At 32.6% G+C, this 27,168-nt stretch overlaps 3 protein-coding genes across 3 annotated transcripts; all 3 read left to right on the top strand.

The window, feature by feature from the left end:
- Nucleotides 1-1,003: 1,003 nt before the first annotated feature.
- On the top strand, nt 1,004-6,181 carry LOC140435196 (uncharacterized). The gene is made up of 3 exons (XM_072523976.1): nt 1,004-1,401; nt 1,682-1,810; nt 3,233-6,181. Exons 1-3 carry the CDS (start codon nt 1,140-1,142, stop codon nt 3,976-3,978), a joined length of 1,137 nt encoding a protein of 378 aa, XP_072380077.1. The 5' UTR covers nt 1,004-1,139; the 3' UTR covers nt 3,979-6,181.
- Nucleotides 6,182-7,638: 1,457 nt separating this feature from the next.
- On the top strand, nt 7,639-19,662 carry LOC140435195 (uncharacterized). The gene is made up of 4 exons (XM_072523975.1): nt 7,639-8,153; nt 9,120-9,394; nt 11,083-11,199; nt 18,774-19,662. Exons 1-4 carry the CDS (start codon nt 7,804-7,806, stop codon nt 19,292-19,294), a joined length of 1,263 nt encoding a protein of 420 aa, XP_072380076.1. The 5' UTR covers nt 7,639-7,803; the 3' UTR covers nt 19,295-19,662.
- Nucleotides 19,663-20,626: 964 nt separating this feature from the next.
- LOC140435194 (uncharacterized) lies at nt 20,627-26,363 on the top strand. Its single transcript, XM_072523974.1, has 3 exons — nt 20,627-20,889; nt 21,604-21,720; nt 23,990-26,363. Exons 1-3 carry the CDS (start codon nt 20,631-20,633, stop codon nt 24,442-24,444), a joined length of 831 nt encoding a protein of 276 aa, XP_072380075.1. The 5' UTR covers nt 20,627-20,630; the 3' UTR covers nt 24,445-26,363.
- The last annotated feature ends 805 nt before the right edge of the window (nt 26,364-27,168 follow it).

Below are 27,168 nucleotides of genomic sequence, written 5' to 3'. Positions count from 1 at the left end.
ATGTTTTACCCATTATTGATTTTTATTTCAACCTGAAAATTATAATAATAGTAACAGGATGTTGAAGATTTTCTGTCGGAACAATGCATTTTTGAGACAAAAGTATTTTACAAAATTTAACATCATAATTTTGTAAAAATCAGACTGTCGTTAATAGTTAATTTACATATATTTTTATCAACTAAACTTTAACATCTTTATAAAAACCTTTAAAATATAAAAGAAGTATTCAAAAGGCAAAGTATTTGAAATTTTGATGAAAAGATTAATTCAAAAAAATTTGGATCAATAAACTTTAAATAATTTCAATCACTTTTTAAAAACAATTACAGTTAACTCTCTCTCTTGTCGTTTTTTCATTACTGAGGATCGTGATTTCTTCCAATATTCCTAACAATTTTTCTCCATTAGTCTCTATCTTCAGCTGCTCTAAGAGCTTCGCAGAATGAGTATCCAGCTGAATTCTGAATTTGGTCGGACCAGAAACACTTCATCTCTCCAAACTATCGTCACCTCTGCGAACCACGTAACCAAAAAATTGTGGACAGCCTTTTTTTAATCTCGACTTGGTTATATGCGCAGCATTCTTCTCCAGCACCACGTCTCAAAAGGATAAATTTTTTGGCGCTTGCGTCCAAGTTTCTGCGCCGTATAGAAATATTAAGAATAGAAGGGTATTCACCGGTCTCATAAGTCTCATCTTGATATTTTGAGCGATAGATCTGTTTTTCCAAACTTTAGTTAGTCGAATTACATTTAAGTTCAAACTTTATTAGTTTGGCTTGAGATTTTAATATCCAGAAATATTCCTACTATTTGTTAAATATATACCATTTTCGTTACACTTTTAAAAGTGTTCATGTAAAAATTCAGATTTATACTTATTAATCTTATATATAATATAAAAACAAAAAACATGCCAAACCGAAATATTTTGTTTTATGGTTGACATTTGCGGCTATATTCTGGTTGCCTTATCGTTAACGTTGTCCATAAAAATTTAGGAAGGATTTTAATAACAAAAACAAATAGATATAGGTTAAGTGTAAGTGCAATAATCGTTCGATGAATAATCGTGAACTTACAACTTAATACCAAAGAATATAGACGCGTATGCGTCTATATTTTTTGCTAATACAATGAAAATAAAACAAGAACAAAACAAAACAACACTTTCTAAAGAAGAATGTAAGGTGGAAATACAAAATATTGGCTTGTCTCATGTACTTCCTTGCTCTGTTAAAACTGACTTGAAGAAGGAAGAATTCGTTTTTACAGAATCACTTCATATTGATTTAAGTAACTATTTTGTCAGTGGCAAAGGCAATCCTTCAGATCAATTAAACATGGAAATTAAGAATGAAAAATTCAAGCTAGAGGAGGTTGATAAAGCTGAAAATGGTAGGTTTGGATTTATATAAATATTTCTTTTCGTTACACTCCTTTTTCATCTTGTTTGTCAATTTTATGAAATTTTAATGGAATTAGGCTTCAGAAAGAAATTATCACAATTATATGGTATTCTGTTCTAGTAATTACATTATACTTTATACATCATATTCCCATTTCCCATATAATGTTACATAATAGATGAGTAAGTTTTCAATTGTGTCCATATTACCAAATGTTTCATTACATTTGTAATGATTAGTCTTTATGTATATTTTTATTTATTTATTAGATATTGAAATGAAAGATGACATAAAGAAAGAAGCAGGGAGATATGGTCAAAGGCATGAAGCTAGTCAATTATCTACATCAATCACCCTTGAGGACCTTAAGGAAGAACAGAAAGAAGAAGATTATTCAGGTAAGAGGAACAAAAAATTATAAATACTAATAACTAATTGTTTAGTTTTAACATTTACATGATTTTGACATTTTATATTGAAAATTTGTAGGAACTAAAATCTAGTTCTAATTGGAAATTTAGTTGTAAAGCAGAATTAATAATTATTATTTTGTGATTTTGTAGCTCTGGTGGTCTGTAATATTGAGTGTCTTACTTGCTCTCCCGCATTTATATAAAATAATCAATCTTTGGGCTTCAGATATTTAGGTTAGGAATAGTTGATTGATTATCCAAATAGATCTGCAGCATTAATAGACAGAAACGTATTATTTTAACAATCAAAAAATTAAAATTTTAGTGAATAATCAGCAACTCTAGTGGTTATTTCGGCAAACAACTAGATACGTATTTGCTCTCGCATGAGAGCAATCATAGAGAGAAATGAGGTTACTTCCCCTACCACTTCCACCACAACTTATTTAACTGTTGATTGAATATCCAAATTATCTGAACATTCAAATATTATTGGAAAAAAAGTAGATGTTATGAATTTTTTTTTATTACAGGCTTATTAAAATTTAATTCCATCTCATCCAGACTAAAGCAATATATTAATTGGTATTATACAGTTAAACACGGTCTGTAAAATAATTTGATTTTAATAATAATATAAAAACAACGACGAATTGCTCAGAAACCGGAAACAAGAGATTAACAGTCTGTTAAAACCACTGTTATTGTTGTTTATTGAAGTGATAAAGTGGGAGGGCATTATTTATGTAGAGAATGCAGGGAAAGTGTTGAAAAGGGAAGAAATCGTTGTGCTTGACCGTAGTGTAGTTTTCTTACTCGAATATAGATGGCTACACTGTTTTGAAGAAAGAAAATTTGCTGTTTAATTTGTATAGGCCTGCGGCTCTATTTGGATATTTAACCAACGTAGTAATTGGAAGCATTACAGATGTCAAAAAGCATTAGAATTGCCTACTTCTGGTTACCTCCACCTTCCACAACTCCCAAAAGACTTTTATCACTGCATCTATAGTGCTCCTTTTCTTTCTGATACTGTATTGCAAGGGGAACAGACCCACTAACTCATCAATGATTGTGTTGATTTATGCTTTTAGCATTATCTCATATAGTTAATGTATACATGGCAGAAGGCAAACTTTCCTCTCACTTTTGAGAATAGAACCAACCTCAAGATCTTATTATATCTTAGCTAAGAGACTGCTAGAGGTATTAAGTATAAAGATTGGGATGGTGCATGTCCTAGTGAAAGGGATACTGAATGTGATAAGATTCTATACATGCCATCTAGCTAAAAATCTGTATGACTCTGTATGTTATTATATCAATTAGTGATTTTAATATTTTCTTATTTAATTTTTCATTGTTTGATCATCAACAATTTTTTATACAAGTTGGTTTTGATTTTAGGTTATGTGGAGATGAATACAATGGAAATAAAATCTTTGCCAGCACGTACATGTAATAAAGAACAACAATGTGAAATTTGTTTTAAGTCATTTTCTAGATCAGATACTCTGACGAATCATATGAGATTGCATACTGGTGAGAAACCTTATCAATGTCAAATTTGTTTTCAATTGTTTACTAGCTCACAATATATGAAGAGACATATGAGACTGCATACTGGTGAAAAACCTTATCAGTGTAAAACATGTTTGAAATCATTTTCCCAAATATGTAATCTAAACAGACATATGAGACTGCACACTGGTGAAAAAACTTATAAATGTGAAATTTGTTTTAAATCATTTTCACAATTAATTACTGTAAAGGAACATACAAGAATTCATACTGGTGAGAAACCCTATCAGTGTGAAATTTGTTCCAAGTCTTTTACCGTAAAAAGTTCATTGAAATCACATACTAGAACGCACACAGGGGAGAAACCCTATCAATGTGAAATTTGTTTGAAGCTGTTTGCTGCAATAAGTGCTTTAACATCACATACCAGAACACACACTGGAGAAAAACCTTATCAATGTAAAAATTGTCTTAAATCGTTTACAAGACCACGCAGTCTAAAAAACCATATGAGATTGCATACTGGTGAGAGACCTTATCAGTGTGAAATTTGTTTTAAGGGGTTTCCTGAAAAAAATAGTTTGAAAAGACATATGATAATTCACACTGCAGACAAATCGTCGAATTCTTAGGGTTATGTTTTCAGTAGAATGTTGGCCATTATATACATTTGCCCTTAATGTAACGTAATCTTCGAATGTAAAATTTATTCCTAGCGAGAGCTTATGCTTATTTCAGACCGTGCATTACAATAATCGAAGGCAATATAGTCAGGAAATTGAAGATTACTTATTCTTTAATAGAGGAGGAAATAATAAAATGCTATGTACTGGCTTTTTAATACATAGGAAACTTAGAGCACCAATTGTCGAATTTAGGTCCATATACCATATGACTTGAGTTCTTAGAGTAAAGCTAAAATTTCAAAAATTTCATTTGTAAAGTTACATGCGCCTTTGGAAGAAAAATAAATAGAGGTAAAGGAGGAGTTTTATCTCTAAGTATGATTTCAAAATAGTTCTTGGTGATGCTGTTGTAAAAACAACAAACAAACAACAATTTAAATTTATTTGAGTTGATTTTTCGTTTTCATAAATATTGGTTTGAATCTTATGGGACAGACTTTACCTCTTCTCTACAAAAATATTTATCTTAGTGCTTTGTGTTTTATAAACTCTGACGCCAGGATATCTAGCCCCTAGGTAAAATCATACACAAATTGTGTGCCCAAAAAATTAAAAGGAGTTAGTCTCAAGGCGTTCAGTAAGGTGTTTGTCTGTCACTCTCGAAAATGCAGTGAACTTTATACAGTGGTATAAAAACTATTTGAAACAGGCTAAGTTTTGAATTCACAACATTTTTGTGTTGTTGCTCACAAACAGATCTTCAAAGAACCGACATACTGGGCATCAGTGGTGATGTCAATACCTTGATGTTTCCATATTATAATAAAAAACATATTTTATATATTGACCATTGGTATATGAGCCCTATTCTTTTGGATTATCTTCTAGAAAAACAAACACAATTTGGTCCAGTTAAAAAAGGAGAATGGGTTGTAGTACATAACGGCAAAATGCTTGCTTTAAAATGGAATGCTAGAAGACTTGTTCTTATGCTCACTACGGTATACACAGCTAAACCAAAAGATACTGGAAAAAACCACTTTCGTACTGGAGAAAAAATTGTAAAGCCTTTATGTGTAGTAGAATACAATAACAAAATGGGGGTTATCGAAAAAGCAGACATACAAATAAGCTTTGTTGAATTTGCCAGAAAATCTCTTAAACGGTACAAAAAGCTTTTTTTTCCATCTCATGGATATGGCATTGAGGCATTGTATAACGCTTATGTACATTTCCAACTTGTAACTGGAACGAAACCATCATTTTCGAATTTCCGTTTGAATGTTGTGATTCAACTAATAGAGAAATTTGGCAGAGTAGAAAAAAAATTTCAAAACCACTAGTAAAGGGACAACAAGAGTTCAGCGTATTTCCCCATGTAAAATCTTATAAGAAATCGCTAAGGTCCATTCTAGTCATTTTTGACGCTTTTTGTGGTGGAGGCGCGACGGCTTATCGGATCGTGACATGTGAGGTATCGTCGAAAAGGGGAGGGGGTAACGAATACGATAACACAAAAACAACGATGGTGGCATTGTCAAAAGCACACTGAGCTTGTAACGTCAAAACAGCTCAACGTACAACAACGTGCAAGGTATCGATGGAAAGGGGAGGTTGTAACGAATATGTTAAGACAAAAAACAAACGCAAAGACAATGCCAAAACGGCACTATATCGTATCTCTGTTATTATTAGTCAGATTACTATGTGTAACACGTTAAATGAAAGAGGAGGGGATATCGAATTCGTAAGCACGTATTCGATATCCCCTCGGATATCGGTACTCGGACCCAAAGGAGATGCCATGTATGTAGTAATACAAAGCTGAGAAAACGACAAAGAAAAGATGTGCGGTTTATGTACAAAGAATGTGAAGTATCGTTATGTGTCTATCCCTGCTTTGGAGAGTATCACACCAAAAAGAAATTTTAGCCAATATAAATATATTACTTTACTTTTCTAATATACTTCGTTGCAATAAACATTAGATACATTTTTAAATAAATGTTTAGTTATTTACAATGTATTGCTTTTCTTTTCCTTATTCGGCTAATGACCCAGCCTAATGCCCCGGTCTTTTCACCTCCGGATAATTATTTATCGGGAAGTTTATCTGACAGATTAGTCTTCAAGTCTAATATTGCACAAAATAATAATTTTAATTAAATAGATTAGATAATTGTTCGCAACTGATACTGGAATACTTCAAATTTTATTGACAGTTCAGCGTGTGGAAAAGTGTTGCCGCTTTTTTATAGTAAGAATTTTGTTTATGTTTTGATTTCTTACACAATTTGGTCATAATATAATATATATATATATATATATATATATATATATATATATATATATATATATATATATATATATATATATATATATATATGTTATGTTATGGACAGCCGGAGTGTGACCCCACGGCGGTCATATTGTTATTACTTTCCAAACAAACGTTGAAATGCTCAATCTCAAGACTTTTTAATTTAAATTAACATTAACATTTTGCTTCCCTTGCTGCTTTTTCTTTTAAGTATAGTGTTTTTACGATAATACCATCATAATTCAGTGTTCTATTTCTATGAAATATAGTTTAAATTAAAGAAATTCTAACCTTACTTTATTGATACATGCATTTCATTGCTATTTTTATAAAACAACATGCTTTATTATTTACACAACCTTGTAAAATTGTTGTAGTAACTATTATAATACTTAGATATTGCAAAAAGCGGAAAGATTCTGTAAAAAAAATGAAAGAATAAGGAAAAATACAAATTATCGACACTAAACAAGGTTTGTTTGGAAACTGAAACTGACAGATGCCAATAAAATCTACGTCATCACTCCGGTCTCCGGCGGTCCATTGTACATGATTATAATTGCTATAACCAAACAAGGTAAGTCAACGCGTATGTTCTTGCATCTCTCTCGCACACCTGTGACGTAAAAACAAGACAGACAACTTTAATGGCGGAATTTAAATGCTCTATATATAGTCCATCTAATTTACAAACCGTTGCACGTCATTATATACGTCAGAGATCTAAGTTGACATAGTTGCCAAAGTATAAAAAAATCCTGAATCCATTTTAAATCAAATAGGTCACATAATTATTATTATAATCTTTACAACGACTATTTAAATTCTTTCGTGACATTTTTGAAATAAAACACACTAATTTTGTTCTAAAAAGAACAGATCTTATTAAATAGGTAAAAATATAAAACAAGAGGTATTCACTTTAAAATAATAAAGTACAAAAAGTGTCAACACCGCAACTGTCAAATAAGTGTTACCAATTTATGCCAAAATTTCACCTTCGTTCGATTACAGTTACAGTGTGTTCCGAACAAATGTTCTTCATAAAAACGCTTTAGGTATAATGCATTTATACAAATTAAATGAAACATATTGTTGTCTATTTCTTTAAGTTTACATTAATAGAAATCTTTAAATATTAGTTCTACGCGTATATAATAAAATATGTCTAGTGGCTGTAATGCCAGTGTACTCGGCAAAATGATTCTAAAAAAGAACACACCTACAGCCTAAATATTTCGTGTTGGTATCATGTGACGTCACGGGCTATGTCGCCGATGACGTGCAACGGTTTGTAAATTAGATCGACTATATGTGTTCATCATAGATAAAGTGTTCATTGTGCTTCAAAACTGTGAATAATATTTTTATTTATTTATTGATGTAGTAAAGACTTTGTATATTATATTGTTATATAAATTTTGGGGTAAAAACATTCAGTTTGTGTATCGTACGCAACTTCCTTTCGACTACCTGAAGCTACTTTTAAGACTAATTATTTATTTGCCATAATGTATTGTGCTGTGTTGGGTTGTTTAAACAATAATAATAAAAAAAGTAAAACTTTTTCGAAGTGTCGTTTTTTTGTGTTTCCTAGAGACAAACAAATGCGTAAGGTATGGGTCTCCAAGTGTTTTCGGCAAGACAAATTTAATGTAGAAACCGCAAGAATATGCTCAAAACATTTTACAGAAGCTGATTATTGTTTAAAAGAAAAACTATTGGGATTGCCTGACAAACAGTGGAAGTTAAAAAATGATGCCATACCTTCTCTTCATTTAATAAAAACCACAAGCGCTAAAACATCGCCTGAAAATAGACGCGAAGAAAGACTGGAGAAAAGAAATATATTAAAAAATATGTAAGTATTTTGGTTTTAGACACACTTTAACAGCAGAGCAAATGTTTCTATAGATAATAATAATAAATGTTTCTATAGATAATAATATATACTAATGGCAATTTAAATAGAACTTGAAGTAATACTTTATTTTTGAAAGGTCTTTAAAAAAGTCTTTAATTTTCGTACAATGAACATAACCTATAGATATGTTTGACGTTAAATAAATGTAAGCTTAATATACGTCTGTGTTGCCATATACTCAATTATTTCACACTCACATAAAATTATGGGCAAGATTTATATGAAATAAAAATTTAAAATTGAAAAATATAATTAAACAAAAACGTGAAAAATACATATATAATTAAAAGCATTAAAATTATACCTATAAATATTATAAAATAAAATTATATCTTACATTTAAAATGCTTATATAATAAAAACCATTAAAATTATGCTTAAGGTAAAAATTAATAATTTAGAAACTTAAAAACTACAGAATAAAGTAAAGTTAAATAAAAAAAATAGGTTAAACAAAAGACTACACTAAATATTTAGCTATATTTAAAGTAAAAAAATACTATTTTATGAATGTTTTTTAATATGAATTCAAAAATTGTGGCTTCTCATAACAAAACATTATATAAAAATTAATGGGAGAATCCCAGTAGTTGGCTGTATACCATCGTTTAAAAAACTTATACAGAAGTAAAACACTTCACATTTACCTAAGTTTATACCTAAATACAAATGTGAAGCATTTTACTTCTGTATAAGTTTTTTAAAACATTATATATTATAATTTCGTCAAAGTATCTATTTTAAAAACTCCTATACTTTATACAAAAAAAATGTGGCAACACTGTGACGCACAAATATATAGTTTGATGCCAAGGTTATGTTCATTTGCACTCAAATTAAAGTTATCCTAATAAATAATAGTAATAACAATATTCAAATATTAATAAAGTGCAATTATTTTAGAAACGATCCAATGGAAGTAAAACAGGAACCTAGTGATTTTTCGGAAGAATACATGATCCAACAAGATAATATTGAATTCTCTCTTATTGGATTTCCTTATTCAGTTAAAAATGAGATATCGGAAGATTTATTTAAGGCAGATTTACCTAATACAGATACAAATAATGATTGTGATGATAGCAACACTTTCGACAAAGTTTGCATGGAAGTTGATGTTGAAGACATCAAATTAGAGGAGCTGGATAAGCCCGAAAAATTTATAATTATTAAAAATGGTATGCTTCATACATTTATTTATTTTGATTACAGTATAGAATCAGAAATAGAGGTGTGCTTATTAGTTCTTTTAGACGAACTAGTTCAAGAGAACTATTTCACAAAAATGAACTAGTTCAGTGAACTAGTTCGCGAAAGAACTATTTGTAGGACCGAAATCGAAATCCAACCCTAACATAACTGGTTGCCAGATGTCTCGTCTTATCATCACACAAGCTCGGCGCCGGCCGCGCGTTTTCTTCGGTTTTCAGTCAGTCTTTCACTCTTTCACTACCGTACAAGTAGTTCGGGTTCGGAACCATTTCTTTCGATCGTATGTTTAGGTTTAAATGTTTTAAATTTATTTCTCAAATGTTTTGCAAATAACATTTTTTTTATTTGCAAAAAATTATTAAGATTTGTTTTTTATTAACCGTTTTAAATATAAATATGGTTCACGTATGATTTATTTTTATATTTACGTATATTTAAACTCATAGGTATCTATATTAGGTTATTTCTAAAAGAACCTTACAAAAAAAATCAGTAAATTTTCTAGGAACATTAAATAACACATATTCATTCTCACTTTTACATAAAATTATATTTTATGTAGATGCATCAATCATTTTAACCACAACTTAAAATTGTTATTTCAAAATTACAATACGAGAAACAACACAGCATGTCAACGTTCAAGCCAATGCATGGGCATAAGATCCGAACCATTATGATATTAAGATAAGACTGTTTATGTTATTGTCACGTTCATAAGAATTATGATCTGTTATCTGAGGCTAATCGACACTTCTTTTTTTAAACTAGTCAGTCCATCCCATTCTCAAAATAATAAATATATGATCTCATTCATTCATTATTTTCTTCTTTAAAAGTTGAGACAAATTTATAATGCAAATCGTTCGCAGCGAACTAGTTCTATGAAAATTAATGAACTAGTTCAATTAGTTCAGTTGAAAGAATCGTTCATTTGAACTATTTCGATGGTGAACTACACATCTCTAATCAGAAACAATAATTTCTTATTGTGTGACTAGAGTAACTAACATAAATGACAAAAAAAAAAGATTGTTATACCCTGTTCGCTGATCACAGTCTTAACTTTCTAGTAAATTATTGTATAGCAAACGTATTTGCTAATAGCCGATATTTAAACAAAACAAATATTCATATGTATATGCAGTAATAAAATTGAATCAATTAAAACAACTTTATTTTTGAAATTTTATAGTTGTTTATTGATTAATATTTACAAATGGAAAGTTTTTAATGAAAATTATTAAATATACATTCTCATTAATCATTATTCTTCTTTTTGCTATTTGAGTTATTAATCCTGGGAGGTAGGTATTTTTGTGTTGTATTTTTTTAATGAATATGTCAAAATACTCTCAAGCTGAGCTAATGAACTATACCTATTTTGTAGTTAAGCCACAATGATCTTAAACTAAAGAGTTACTGACTCATAACAATCAGGCTTTTAAGTGAAATAACAAAATCATCTCCAGAACAACTAATTTTACTTGATAGAGGGCCAATAAAAATTTCTATAATTTTTACATTATTTAACTAATGTGGCAACTAAATTATACCCATCATTACTTATGGCCTTGTTACAAAATATTTTGTTTAATTGGTGATATTGAAAATATGTTTTCCAAAGTCTTTATTTACCTAATTTATTTGTTAGGTATAGTAATAAAAGATGAAATTGAGGAAGAGGTTAATGAATATGAGCAAATAGATATAGATAACCAATTTGTTTTTGAAGACTTTAAGGTTGAACCATTAGGAGGATATTATTCAGGTAAGATAAATAAAAAGTACTTAAATAATGTGATTTGTGTAATATTATAGTTTGTCTAGTTTATCTTGACCATATTCTTCAGTCAATGTTCATCTACTACTGGATATTTATTTCTACTCTTAGCAATTCTCATCCACAATGTTTGTCATCTGTCCACCTCTCTGTTCTCTCTTGGTCTCCAGTTTGTTATTTTCTGCCTGACCCATTACCACTTGAGCCTCGCTGTGGGTTGAATATCAGTAATTTTTGTTATATCACAAATGTTGGTATTCTGAATCCTACATATCAATTCCATTGCTCTTTGAGTTGTTCTAAAGTTTTCTTTGTAGACTCATAGTCATGGTCTCAAGTCTATGTAGTCTCTGGTAAGATAACTTGTCATACACTTTACACTTTAGAGACATTGGTACATCTTTGTTCTTCAAAATATAACTTAACTTGTCAAAAGCTACCCAAGATAATTGTATGCATTTTTTTATTTTGGCTTTATGATTTTCTTTACCAATTTTAAACCTTTTGGCACTTAGAGTGGCTTTTGTCACCATCAATATTTTTAATGGATTTGCAATCTTTCTACCTAAGATGATGCACTCAAATAAAATTATGGGATCTACTCTTTACTCTATCTAAGTACACTTTCATATAAAACGCATAGTATTGGAAGAAATATGAGTTTTAATGTAACTAAATTCATTTTACAAAAATGGCTGCCACTGGTAATAGGATATCTATTAGTGAGTTGCTGTTTATTTATTTATATTTCTAAAATATTAAAAAATTTTGCTTTTTTCTTTTCCAACAGTTGTTCCAGGTGTATGTGTGGTCTATGCATGATCTTCCTATTGATGATATTATGAGTATTCCTCTGTAGTTTTCGCATCGTTTTCTATCTCCTTTCTTAAATATAGATGTTATGTATGCCTCCGTCCATTCCTTTGGGAGCTGTAATTTTTTTGAGCCATATAACAGGCCTATAGGTCTTTAGTTTTTAATATTAGTAATGTCCCCTTTTTTATAATCCTAGTCATACTAATTATGCACATATAATTATACACATTAAATAGAAAAGCTGTTACTATCGAATATAGACATATATAGAAGCACACTTCATTGTCATTTTTTAGTCACGGCTGAAGTGAACAAGTGAACCAAGTTGAACAAGATTTTAGTTCCTTACTGTACCACTAGAAAGCGCTCATGTGAGCGCTATTACTGTTTCTAAAATATGAAAGAGTGGAGCAACAAATGCAACTTTAGATATTTTCTTATGCCATGCGGTCATGTGCATAGAATACTTAGCATTAAATTTTTGCATTTTATAAAATTAGAGATCAAATCCTACTATGCACAAGAAAATAAAATATTATTTTAACTTTTAATAACTGAATCTTTTTAGAAAAAATATTGTGATTCAAATTTTTAATTTAAATGTGTACAAATCTACAAATAATATAATTAAAATCTCTCTTATTCTTATGTCTTATAAAACAAATAAAATTAATTAAAAGTCAACCACTGGGAGAGAAAGGTCAAAAAAATTCTAAGGTGTTTCGATAAAAAAACAATTGGTTTTTAGCACATACACCAAAGAATTCTTTTTAATTATGAATTATAAAGTATAATTTCGGATTTTTCAATTTAAAAAATAAATAAGTAAGTTACAATACACGCCTCTCTGGAGCTCAACAAAGGAATATGAAAGGCGAAATGGCTGCTGGGACATACACCATAGCAAATCACAGGAAAACCAAATCGGCAACACGTGAGGATAAAAAGAGACTTCAGGAGAATACCATCACCCCCTTGCAACAGAGTTGCTAAAAAACCAATGGGCTCTAACGAGCTTCTTCTTCTTGTTGTGCCCCTCCTATCGGAGATTGGAAATCATCAAGCTGATGTTGTTTACAGCTGACCTAGAGTTCATTTGTGGTACAGCCAAACCACTCTCTCAAATTACGCAACCATGACATTCTTCTACGGCCCGGATTCCGTTTTCCTTCTATTTTTCCTTGCATTATATTTTGAAGTAATGCGTATTATGTCCTCTCATCAGGTGACCCAAATATTCGAGTTTTCTTCGTTTGATCGTTGACAAAATTTCTGGGTCTTTTCCTATCCTTCGCATTACTTCAAAGTTTGTGATTCTTTCAACCCAACTTATCTTCAGCGTTCGACGGTAGCACCACATCTCGAAACTTTCAATATTTTTTATGTTGTTCTGTTTGAGAGTCCAGACTAGAATATAACGAGCAGACTAGGTCATAAAACAACGTGACAAAAGTATTTACAATGGCCTTAGCACACAGACATCATCCTAATACTCAACTAGATCGACGTCAAGCAGATCTGATCATTATCAAACTGGAACAAGCAGTTAATGAGGTCAGAATAAACTTCTGAATTCCATAAAACATCGTTTAGCGAAGGGACCCTGTGGGTGAACTGTGTTAAAGAGCATACACAAAAATGGACTACTGAAGTGGTGAAAACTATCGAGGGCCTGTGGGAGGGGAGAGTAAACTTAAATATAGTTGATCCCAATAATATGACCAAGCGCCCCATGGTCCTCACCCGCGTCCCTGAGAAAGAGGATGATGAAGAAACCATCAGGACTCGTCTAATGAGACAAAATCAAGACCTTAAGTCAGAAGACTGGTTGCATTGAGCGCTCCTCATTTCAAGGCATATTGTAAACGGAAAGGTATCTTCTAAGAAAATCAGAGGCCTCGATGGCTCCAATCAGAATCCTACAAGCGAATTTCAAGAATAGTAAGGCAGCTCCGCCAGAATTTACCGTTGCCATGAGAAGACTTGTATTCAATATAGCCTTGATACAAGAGCTCTGGGTTTACAAGGGCAAAATAAGAGGTCTATTGGGCCTTGGTGGAGAGCTTATATATAGCCGATCTGCCGAAGTCCCAAGGACCTGCACAATAGTTAAACGACATATTAAAATACTTTTATTGATCAATTTCTGTTTCAGAGATTTAACGACGCTAAAGATGAAGATCCCGAACAACATCCACTACCATGAAGGGAGTTGGAACAGCTACTGAGAGATTGCAGAAGACACGGACTGCAATTAATCATTGGCTGTGATGCGAATGCGTACTGTCTGACCTGGGGCAGTACAAGAACCAATGAAAGTGATGAGTCATTACTACGGTTTGTTATGGAATATTATTGAGACATACTAAACGTAGGAGACAAAACAACTTTCATAAATTCACAATGAAAGGCGGTAATTGACTTAACAATGGCCGTAACTCACGTGGCTAGAACTGTTAAAAAATGGCATGTTTTAGATTAGGTGTTTTGTTCAGACCATCGACATATCTGTTTTAAAATAACAGGTAATAAGACTACCAAGGAAACTTATCGTAAAACAAATTGGGAAGCATATGAAGCAGACCTGGAATATTGTTTAGGTAGGATTAAAGGGATGATAAAGCATACATTGGATCTAGACATAATCAATTTCAAGGGGTTGTCATGTCAGCGTTTGAAGATAACTGTCCGGATATAGTAAGGAATTTCAACAGGAAAGTACCCTGGTGGAATGACACTCTTGCAAATCAAAGAAAAGAAGTCAGACGAAAATTTAATTTCTGCAAAAGATCATGTGAGTGGGACCTATTTTTAATTCCTATATTTAATAAAGTTATAAAATTTTATTTACATGTAATAAAGAAAGAAAAACTTTAATATTGAAATTTTCATATCTTTTCAGTTTTAAAATTAAAAATTTAACAATTTAATGTAAATAAAGATTTTATTGTGAAAAAAACAAAAAAAAATCGAAATTTTATGAACCGAGGATGCATAAGTTATATAGCTCCGTTCGTACTCCTTTCCCACTTCGCCCAACTCTATCTTTCATGATATAGCTTGTCAACGGCCACGGTTTAAAGTCAACTTTACACTATATGATTTTATCATGTGACAATATCTTGTGAGATTTGTTGTGATTCCTCGTTTCTATGATGTTTTAAAAAATCGTGTTTACACTGAATGATAAGATGACTTATGATATGGGAGACAATGAGATTTTATTGATTTTTCTTTTTGTTTATGGTCATAGAGATATAAGACACAGTATAGGTAATAACCATCGAGTTAGAATCTATGGAGAAGCTATGAGTATATTAACGTGTGTATTAAAAACGGCGTAGGTAGGCGTGGCTAACGATGATACCAATATGGCGGTTTGATCATGGCCGGACTCAATAACATTAAAACTACTATAAAAATATGACTAGTTAATCAGAAGATTTAATCATAATCTAAAAAAGTGCAAAACATTTTTAATAAACTATGATTTATTTATCCCGCGGTAAACACTAAAAACACGATATATTATACATAAAGATAAATTAATACAGTCAAATACTATTAATTTATTCTCTGAAGTACGGGCCATTACATTGTTTACATATTTGTATACTAACCTGTAGATTCCTGAAGATTTTTTATTAACATTGCTTCTGCTACTGCAACTACGTTGAGAGCAAGAAACCATTATTATGCACTATCACAATATATTATTACAGTTTCTATAAAAGTATTATACAACTAAAAATATTCGAAAAACAACAAACGTAAACAAACATATACGATCTGTCAAAAGTGTCAAAACAATCTTAACAATATGGCCGAAGTGAGGTCGTTTTTAGTCACGTGATGCCCTCTCCATAGATTCTAACTCGATGGTAATAACTATTAGATTGGAAAATAAATCTTTGCTTGCATTGGCTTTCCGACTTTTAATAATAATACGCCGGCAACAACTCCTTACAGCTAATAGTAAGAAGAAAAAGATTAGACGCCTTTGGGCTCGCAGGTTGCTCTTACGAAGAAATAGTGGACAGCGCATATCAAATTTAGTGTTTATATTATACCAAATTAAAAATAATTAATAAAGAAACTAAACTAAAATTATGACTAAGAAGACTATAAAACACTAAACTAAGTTATACTAGTATAACTAAATAAAATAAACTAAATAAATAAAAAAAAGAAAAATACTACACTATAATCTGTCTACCGAAAAGACGGAGTAAAAAAAATGCATGACTTGCACGTGATTGTTGAAGAGCGACAGTCAAATTACTTACTTCGCCGAAGTTGTAGCGGTCAGTTATCGCTATTGTATACAAGGGCGTATGTTAAGGTATTTTGAAGAAATATTGTGCTTTGTATTGTGTTATTGTGTTAATTGTATTTATTTTATATGTTCAGACTTATACTGTGTATTGTACATTTTTGTGTTTTGTAAAGAAATTAGGTAAGTACATATGCTAATACAGATATTGGTCAAAAAAGTATTGTAGGTGTAATCACGCAGTATAAATAGGTATCAATTATTTTATAAAAAACAGAGACGCGCCTAGTAACTTCCAGTAAAATTACCAGGGTAGAACTATTATAATCAATCACTCCTTCACATTTCAACGTGGAAAACTATGAAATTTTTTCTACATCTAGGTACCTAGATTTTTTTAAGGAACAATCAGTACACAGTACACTTATAAAAATACTACATTAAACACTAAAATATCTTGCACAATAAAACCGAACAGAATAAAAACTATGTTAAAGTTATAAAACCTTACTCAACTCTTTGCCGCTTAGTGGCTCCACGCCTAAGAATATATATTAAAAAACAAGTTAGTCAAAGCGTAAAAATAATTTGTAAAATAAATATCTATATCACTGCCCTATTTTAGATATGGATCACCAACAGCAAAATAATGCGCAAGTTGAACAATTCGTTCCAGGATCTCCACCCAGAAAACGAAGACGAACACCTTTAACAATTCTAAATATTTTTAAAACTGATAGACAAACTCGTCCAAACACGAATCAGACAGAATCTGTGAATTTTGTTTCAAGTGCAGCGGGTAAGATGTTAAGTTTTTTTTTTTTATTGTATTGTATTTATTTTCATACAAATATTGTTATCCTATATTGTGTATTTGTTGTAGGGGTAGCAGTGAGCACAGTTTTTAAAGTGTTCGCGGAATATAGACAAACTCGTGTCTTTCTCCTCAAAAAAATATATTCCAACGCTGAATAAAATTTTGACTGAAATTAATAACGACGCCAATTTGTCAAATTTCAAACGAGCAACATTTGCTAAATTGCTTAAGGAAACTAACTTTCAGTAAGTAAAAATGTGCTACAAATGAATTACAATATCAATTACATAACGTTTTTTGTTTTAGTTTTATAACCAGAAAAAAGAATATTTTCACAGAAAAAGATGAAGTAATCTCCTGGAGACGTAGGTATCTACGCGAAATCAAAAAGTTGAGAGAGAAAGGGCGGAAGATTTATTATCTAGACTAAACCTGGGTAAATGCAGGTCAAACTACCAGCAAAATATGGGTGGATGAAAATATTAAATATCCCAGATAAGCCTTTTTGGAGGGTCTGTCAACTGGGTTAAAATCTCCCTCTGGTAAAGGTAAACGTATAATTATATTACATATTGAATCAGATGATGGATTTGTAGCAAATAATGGTTTGTTGGTCTTTGAATCAAAAAAGGATGGCAAAGGGAGCGGAAAACATGGCGCTGCCGATTCATAACTATATAAAAGATGCAAACCAAGGACTGCACTCCAGAAAATCTCCAATACAAACCGCAGAATTAGCTGTAGCTACCGAGTTCAACTTGATCACCAAATGGATCCATGAATGGTCGGAACCTCAACCAAATACAGTTACACCTTGCATCACAGAGACACCTCCTGGATTTGACCTACCGCGTAAGACCTGGTGCACACTTAAAAGCATCAGAACTCAACATGGTCGATGTGCGTATATGTTGTACAAATGGGGTAAGCTACCATCACCTACACATTTAAATTTACATGTGTATAATGTTCACATTGCCTAAAGTTAGCCTATAGTATTTTGATTTCCATTTCTCCCCATTTGTTAAAGACACTTTCAGGTTTTATTGTTTACTTTTTAAGGAACTTCTATTATTTTTGTATTGCATTAAAAAATTTTAAGTTATGTTATAGTGTCAGATTGAGGTTATATTTTAAAGTTATATTTTAAAATTGTATTGTCCACTTCTACGCCAAATGTTAGAAATTGTTTAAAATTAACACTATATATAGCGGTATCTCAAGCTTTTATAATGCTCCCAATTCATCCTATTGAAATTTACGTTTTTTTTTTTCATTACAATGTACATAACATCTTTTTATAATGTCGCTGAATTGACGTAAGAATAAGGTGCTATATTTAAATATGTTGGTGCTTATGATAAATCAGACAGTGTAAACATGTAAATTTCACTCCATGACCAAATCATATGACAAATCCCATGATAAATCATGTAGTGTAAAGTCGACTTAAGTTTATGCAGTCGCCCTCTACAGGAGTTTTTTGAAGGATAATATCTGTAACCAAATCGCCCGTTTTAAATGTCCTATATATCTCTATATTCGTTACTGTTACTAACAACCAAATTACAAGCGCAAAACAGATACAGCTAAAACTTTGTAAATATGATAACAGATTGCTCCAATAGTATATAATAATATATTTCAAATTTACAGATAATTCGAAGAAAAATAATGGTGGGCGCCCAAAGAAGTACAAAAACGAAGAAGAAAGAATAGCTGCTAGACGAGAACGAGATCGACAACATCGGGCAAACCGATCTGCTGAGGAACGAGCAAAGGAATCAGAATATAAACGCCAATATCGAGCAAAAGCCAATGAAAATGAAGAAGAAGCTCGTGCAAGGCGTCAACGGATTGCAGAACTTCGCCGCAAGCAACGCGCAAAAGCCAGCACAGAAGAAGTATTGGCAAGACGCATGCGGGATAAAGAATACCGACTTCGACGGCTTGCAAATGAAAGTGAACAGCAAGCTCAAGCAAGACGAGCGCGAGCAGCCGAACGCCGGCGTCTACGGCGTGCAATTGAAAGTCAAGAGAAAGCTGAAGAAAGACGGAAGCGTGCTACTGAAGCACGTCGTTTGCGCCGGAGACTCATAATTGACAGTGAAGGTTACTTGAAACATCCGAAAATGCATACTGGTGAAGAACTCTGTGACGAGAGCAACATAGAATAGAAGATAAGAATGACTCACTTCTTGGTATCAAGCTACATTACGGTTTCAACGTCCATTTTTATCCGGTTTACCGGGGGCTCTATAAGCGAGGCTCTGCAAGAACTGGCCATCAATGTCCTACTTGTTCCTGTTGCCAGCGCCGGATAAAGCGGCGGGCAAGCCGCCGACTCGCCGCATATGTTTTACGTCCATTATTTTTTATATTTTATAAACAGACCAAGGTGGATCTGTGAAAAAACGTCTACATCTGGATGTGAGAGGTGGCATTCTTATTTTTTGGAGAAAAAGTTAAGTGATAGTAAATTCAGTAATAATAATTGACTTATCCACACTCTCAAATAGGTCGGGAATATTAATAAAAAATATATCTTAAAAACATTGTTTTTTTTTCTACTTTCCTTGCCTATAACTTTATGAATTTTCTATAAGATAGCTGCAAAATAGCAATAAATACAAAAAAGGGGAAACAAGTTGTTTTTCAACCACATATTGCAATTCGGACCTTCATAATTCGCCTAGAAAATTTCTATTCATATAAAAGGCTATGAAGACAAGACACTATTTGCCCAGTAAGGTAACGACGCCATCTAGGAAAGAAATCTGAACTACCAACATTCTACATTTTAATCATATTTTGTTTGATACAAATTGATTATTCAAATATTGTTAATCAGAAATTTTACTAGGTATTTCGCAGTAATTAATTAACACATCAACATGACTATGGATGATAATAGACATATTTGCTTTATATATATAAAGCATAAGTTAAATTTGCTTTATTGGACTGAAAAAGACCTCTGCCTCAAATCAAACGACGTGAGACGTATAGTACATATATACATATAATGTATATAGACTGGATACCTCGGCCATATTCTGAGAGGAAAAAAATACGCAATCCCTCAACTAATCATCCAGGGAAAGATTGAAGGTAAGAGAGGAGTAGGTCGCAAACAAATGTCGTGGCTACGGAACATAAAGAACTGAATAGGCATAATAACACTGGCGATCTTTTGCATGCCACAAAAGACAGACGGCTGGCCTTAAGATTCATCAACGCAATATAGGTGCACGGCACTATAAGAAGTATATAGAGTGCCACCATTATATATATATATATATATATATATATATATATATATATATATATATATATATATATATATATATATATATATATATATATATATATATAGGGTATAGTAAGAACACACTATATCAGGTTAAAGTACACCAGATCATGCTTTAAATTTATTTTTATATTTATTATTTTAAACGCGCAAAGTTACTAGTATATGTATATTGATTGTGTATACATTAAACAAACAATCCAATGGAAGTAAAAGAGGAACCAAGTGATTTTTCGGAAGAATATATGATAAAAGATAATATTGAATTCTCTCTTATTGGATTTCCATATTCGGTTAAAAATGAGATATCGGAAGATTTATTTGAGGCAGATTTACCTAATACACATACAAATAATTATTTTGTTGATGGCAACACTTTCGACAAAGTATGCATGGAAGTTGGTGTTGAAGACATCAAATTAGAGGAGCAGAATAAGACTGAAAAAATAAATGTTAAAAATGGTATGCTTCATAAATGTATTTATTTTGATTATAGTATAGAATCAGAAACAATAATTTCTATTCTGTGCCTACAGTATCCAACATAAATGACAAAAAATTGTTATAATCTGTTCGCTGATCCCAGTTCCAACTGTCTAGTTAATTATTGTACAGCAAACATATTTGGCCATAGGCGATATTTAAACAAAACAACTATTCATATTATGCAGTAATAAAATTGCATCAATTTAAACAAAACTTTATTTTTGAAATTTTATTATCCTTTATAGTAGATTACTATTTACAAATGGAAAGTTTTTAATATATATACATTCTCACTAATCATTATTCTTCTTTTTGCAATGACAGGAGTCAGCAAGAGTAAGTTTATTTAAGCTATTAATCCTGAGTGGTAGGTATATTTGTGTTGTGTTTTCTACAAAATGATTTCTCAAAATATTCTTAAGCTGAGCGAATGGATTATACCTATTTTGTAGTTAGACTGCAATGATTTCAAACTAAAGAGTTACATTGTTACTGAACCATAACAATCACACTTTTACGTGAAGTAACAAAATCATGTCCAGAACAACAATTACTATAATTGTTACATTATTTAACTGAAGTGACCACAAATTATACCCATCATTACTTATGCCTTGCTGCAAAATATTTTGTTTAATTAGTGATATTGAAAACATGTTTTCCAAAATTTTTATTTAATTTATTTGTTAGATATTGTAATAAAAGATGAAATTAAGGAAGAGTTTAATGAATATGGGCAAATACATATAGAGAATCACTTTGTTTTTGAAGACTTTAAGGATGAACCAGGAAAAGGATATTATTCAGGTAAGATAAATAAAAAGTACTGAAAAAATGTGATTTGTGTAATATAATAGTTTATTTTGACCATATTCTTCAGTCATTGTTCATCTCCTACTGGACATAGGCCTCTTCCATTTGTTTCAATTTATGTCTATTTCAGCAATTCTCATCCACAATGTTTGGCATCATCTGTCCACCTCTTCTGCTCGCTAACCACTTCTCTCCTGCTCTCTTTTTTATTTCTAATTTTTATCTTTTATTTCCATCGCAACCTGTGAGAGTGGTACAGATGTACAACAAATGAACTTTTCAGAGCAGCTGTCTCAAAAGTCTGGTACTTCAAGAAGAAGCTCTTTGAGTTGTACTTAGTTCTAAAGTTTTTTTTGTAAAGGTCATGGTCTCAAGTCTATATGTAGTCTCTAGTAAGATAACTTGTCATACACTCTACATGTTAGACACATTGGTACATCTTTTTTTTTCAAAATATAACCAACAATTCTAATCATTTGGGTAAAATTGATTTCAAATCAGAGGCTAACCTGAAAAGATTGGTAGACAAACATTTGAATGCTGAGTTCTGTTCATTAATACGTTTTTGATCTTATTAAACCATTATCAGTGAAAACCTGAAAGTATTGCCACTTTAATATAATGAATAAAAATCTTAAAATTTTGACTGTTGATCTGAAAAAACATGTGGTATGAATAATTAGCATTTGGAAATAGCCACTTAAAAGTTGTAAAAATCTTTGAATTAAGTATTAAATGTTTTGAAAATTAAAATCAAAGCAACATTAAGTCAATGTTTTTAGATTTAACTGAAAGGGAACACATTGACGCTTACTGAATGCTACTGAATTAACTTAATTAAGTGGTGTCTGCTCAAAGATACCAGCCAACTGAGTTGAATGATCAGGAAATAAAATCAAATGTAAAATGGCAAGGTCTTCAAATCAAAGATATTGTATGCATATATTGAAATATATCAATACAAGAAACTACAATTGATTTGTATAAAATATAGTTTTGAATGAAAGCCAGTTAGAATTGAAAAGTGTTTTCAAATTCGCATTTATTTTCAAGATTAAATGTCTAATTTATGATAATTCCAAATGTTTTAAATTGTTAAATTGCTAAATACTTAAAACTAGATTCCTTATAAATAAATAGGAAATTTATAAGGAGAGATTAAATGATATGAAGATGATCAATTTGAAATATTGTAGGAAGTGGACTTACTAAGGTATCAGGAAGGATACCTGAAGTTGGAAGGCCTCGTTCTCCTGCTGAAATTCCTTTAACAGCCAAAAGGAAAAAACAATCTATAGCAGTTCAAGACATAAGATTTGACAATATTGCTCATTGGCCCAACCTTGTTGATGGTCACGAACAGAGATGCAAACTTGAATTCTGCAAGGGTCGATCTCGAACAGAGTGTGAAAAATGTCATGTTTTCTTATGTTACAATAAAAAAAATAACTGTTTTAAAAAATATCATGTGAAATAAATCGTTTTAAGTAAACAACTTGCGTCATAGTTTTTTACCCATGTCAACCTAGTGGTGGCAATTGTCACAGCTTTCTAGGGCACTTTAATGGTTGAAGAAAACCAAGACAATTAGACTTGTCGTTAATACTTAATTTACGAATTTATATTAATTAGATTTGACTGTATAACTAGCTATCCCCAAAATCAGACGAAGGTGCTCCTGGAAAAATATTAATTTGGTTCACTAATAATTATTTAATATTTTCAGTTTTCAAATTTTTTGATATCAATTAATTTGCAGTTGAAATTCCATTGATATATAAATGAGGCAGTTAGATAATAATGTGACAAAATATTTCCGCTTCAAAATAAGCTGTCCCAAATTAGTTATGACAATTTTAAATTTGATTTCACATCTCCATCTTTGGTACAGAAATAATACACTTTTGACCACACGTCGATATGTTATAATGTTAAAATAATTTATTTATTTATTGTAACACCCTTTGCAACACTTGCGTCTCTAGCGGCGACTGCTGAAAGCTGATTAGATGTAGAAACAGAAACGATGCATTGCGATTCTACTCCTTCTTACAAGCCCTCCTTAGGTTTGAGTTTATGCACTCGCCCTATACAGGAGTGTTTTGAAGTATATCGCCCATTTGAAATGTCCATCTATATGCGTCTATTTTCGTTACTGTTACTAACAACAAAATTTCAACCCCAGAACAGCTACAGCTTTGTAAATATGATAACAGATGGCGCTTATTATAATAGTATATAATAATAAATTTCAAATTTACAGGTAATTCGAGGAAAAATATTGGTGGGCGCCCAAAGAAGTACCAAAACGAAGAAGAAAGAAAAGCTGCTAGCAGAGAACGAGCTAGACGACGTCGAGCGAACCAATCTGATGAGGATCGAGCAAAGGAGGCAACATATAAACGCCAATATCGAGCAAAAATCAAGAAAAATGAATCAGAAGATCGTGCAAGGCGTCAACAGAATGCTGAATCTCGACGAAAGCAACGCGCCAAAGCCAGCACAGAACAAGTCTTGGCAAGACGCATGCGGGATGCTGCAGCCCAGCGTCTACGGCGTGCAAATGAAAGTAAAGAGAAGGCTGGAGAAAGACGGAAGTGTGATGCTGAGGCACGTCGCTTGCGCCGGCGACTCATCATTAACTGTGAAGGAGAAACTGTGAAACATACGAGAATGCTTACTGGGGAAGAACTCTGTGACGTGAGCACCATCGAATAGAAGATAAAAAGGGCTCAATTCTTGGTATCAAGCTACATTCCTGCTTCAACATCCGTTTTTAACCAGAAACAGATACTGAGCCAGTAAGTCGAGAACTCAAGTGGAAACCTCCCATTACACTCAGAAAATGAACAACCGTGTGGGCCTGGGGAGACACCTGGCAGCGGCCGATAAACACGCAAGAAACAGAGTCTCTAAAGTAGTTATCTCTTAAAATGTCATCAGACCGTACTTTACGGTCACAAACCGTCAGGCTTAGGAAGTTGACTTCCTCCCCTTAGCCCAGCCAACTCAATGGCAAGTATCCCACATTCAGCGGCCTCGATAGCATCTGAGGCTGCTACCCAATTCCATAGTGACTTCGATGAAATGAATTATCTCATCGAAGATCGCGTGGATGATATCACCCAATTAGAATACTTCGTTTAAGAAATCCAAAAGACCCTATAGACCCTTTAAGAAATTAACTTTATAAATAATAAATAAAAAATCACCCCAAAACCCAAAAAAAAAAACACTCAAAAACCTCTTTCCCGACCCTCCTCCAGAAATATGAACACTCCACAAAATCCAGCACCTAGCAGACCCGTAAGACGCAGCAGAAGCGCCTCTCCTGCTCCTGGAACTTCCACCTCATCAATCCCGCAAAAGAACAACACGAATCGCCCTCCCAGACCGGACATTCCCACACAAAAAAAGGCAACAACACCCTCCGCAGCCCCAGAAGTGAAAATGCCTGAATTCACAGGCAATCCTATTCCTTATATTTCACACTAATGGCTTTCTCAAAAATTATGATTCATTCGTCGTAAAGCGACATCTAAAAATAGCTTTAAGCAATACTGTAAAATTAGAAGCGTCACTGGCAGAGACTTTACGGTAGCATCCTCTGTCAGACGCAACAAAAACGCGAAAACACTCACAACCCTCCACCCAAACCAATTTTCATTTAGTTATACGAGGGGTGGACAAACAATTATCTAACGAAGTTTTGAAGAACAACTGAAAATGTCTCAATTCCCTTCACAAAAGTAGCGAGAATAGTTTCTAAGCAAACTAACACCCCTACAGCTCTAGTAAGAGTCTTTACGGACTCACAAGCCCATTTCGCTGAAGCGTTGAAGGACAAAATCCGCATCAACGGAGAACGTCCCATGCGAAATGTCGCTAGCAGCAACGGTGGCCCCAATTCGCCCTAAATACTGCAACAAGTGTTGCTTGCTCAAGTGGACAGCTCACCTCTTCTTGTCAAGCGAGAGCTCTACGATGCCCAAATTGCGGACAGGATCACAGTTCCAATGTCAGCCCTAAATCTCAGAATCCTAAGTGCCCTAACTGAGGAGACGACCATCCGGCACACTCCCCTCGTTGTCCGGCCAGAAGGGTAATTCCTGAAAGACCGGTACAAATACAACCTGTATTCCCTTACAGATAAAATCCACTCTATCCTCTCACACAAGACATGCAGTACATCATCTGCTATAACAATTTACTATTGAGTGAACCTTTTTCCGATGCAAAGGGGCAACATTATGCAAGCCTCAAACAATATTGTACAGGCCCTGTTCGGGCATATTGTTGACCCTATGCAGGCCGGAAACAACGTTGCATTTAGATTTGTACCCGTTTATTAAATAATAAAAATTTATGAATTTTACAATAGTGACTATTAACTGCCAGGGTGTCAGCAGAAAACACCACCTGGTAAAACATCTTCTCCACCAATATAATATACAAATTTTATCAATAACTGACACCCCAATCCTTTACACACTACAATGTCTTCCACCGCCCTAAGAGTCTAATATCTCGAGGGAACGGCATCCTTGTAAAATATAACATACCCTGCTCCCCTCATATTATTCCTCCCAACGCCAACGTCCCAGATATTGACTTCCTGACGGCTGATATTCACCTAAACAATGAAATAATAACGATAATCTCGTATTATAAAGGCCCAAACCAGCCGGACATCATCCCTAACTTTCAATTCGGATTCAGGCAGAGCCACTCAACACAAAATGCATTAACAGAAATAGTCACAAACATAACACAAAGCATTAATATCTGAAATAATATCGTAATAGGCACGTTCCTAGACATCCAAAAAGCTTTTGATCAAGTCTGGCATACAGGCTTGATTAAAAAGCTACATTCAATTGGATTGCCACTCCCATATAAAAAATTAATGCACTCATTACATTAAAAATTAATCTTACAAACAGAATGGTGAGGGTAAAAGTAGCAAATGAGATTAGTAAAATAATAGTGGATAAAACATTTATTAGACCAATAATTGAATACCGTGCTCCTTAAGCTTAGGCAAAGGAACAACATTCTTGCGACTGAGAGAAAGATCCTTCGAAGGATATGCAGGAAGATTCATCACTATCCCTCCGATTTAATACATAACACTGCAGATATCCCTAAAATAACCTGTATCCAATCCTGTAAATCTGTAGAGGAGTTAGACAGGGATGTGTTTTATCGCCACTTTTGTTTAACTTATATTCTGAAGAAATTTTCCAAAACACGCTCAATAATGTTAAAGCGGGAGTTACCGTTAACGGAAAATTAATTAACAACTTACGATATGCAGACGACACTGTGATCATAGCAACGAGTATAGAAGATCTACAACATCTTATCAAAAGCTTAAGTATGAATACTGCTGAGATGGAAATTACTATAAACGCTACAAAAACGAAGTACATGCTATTACAA

Source organism: Diabrotica undecimpunctata, chromosome 2, assembly GCF_040954645.1.
Source record: "Diabrotica undecimpunctata isolate CICGRU chromosome 2, icDiaUnde3, whole genome shotgun sequence".
Classification (NCBI taxonomy): Eukaryota; Metazoa; Arthropoda; class Insecta; order Coleoptera; family Chrysomelidae; genus Diabrotica; species Diabrotica undecimpunctata.
Note: the sequence above shows the minus strand (reverse complement) of the source record. Positions and strands in the feature narration are given on the sequence as shown.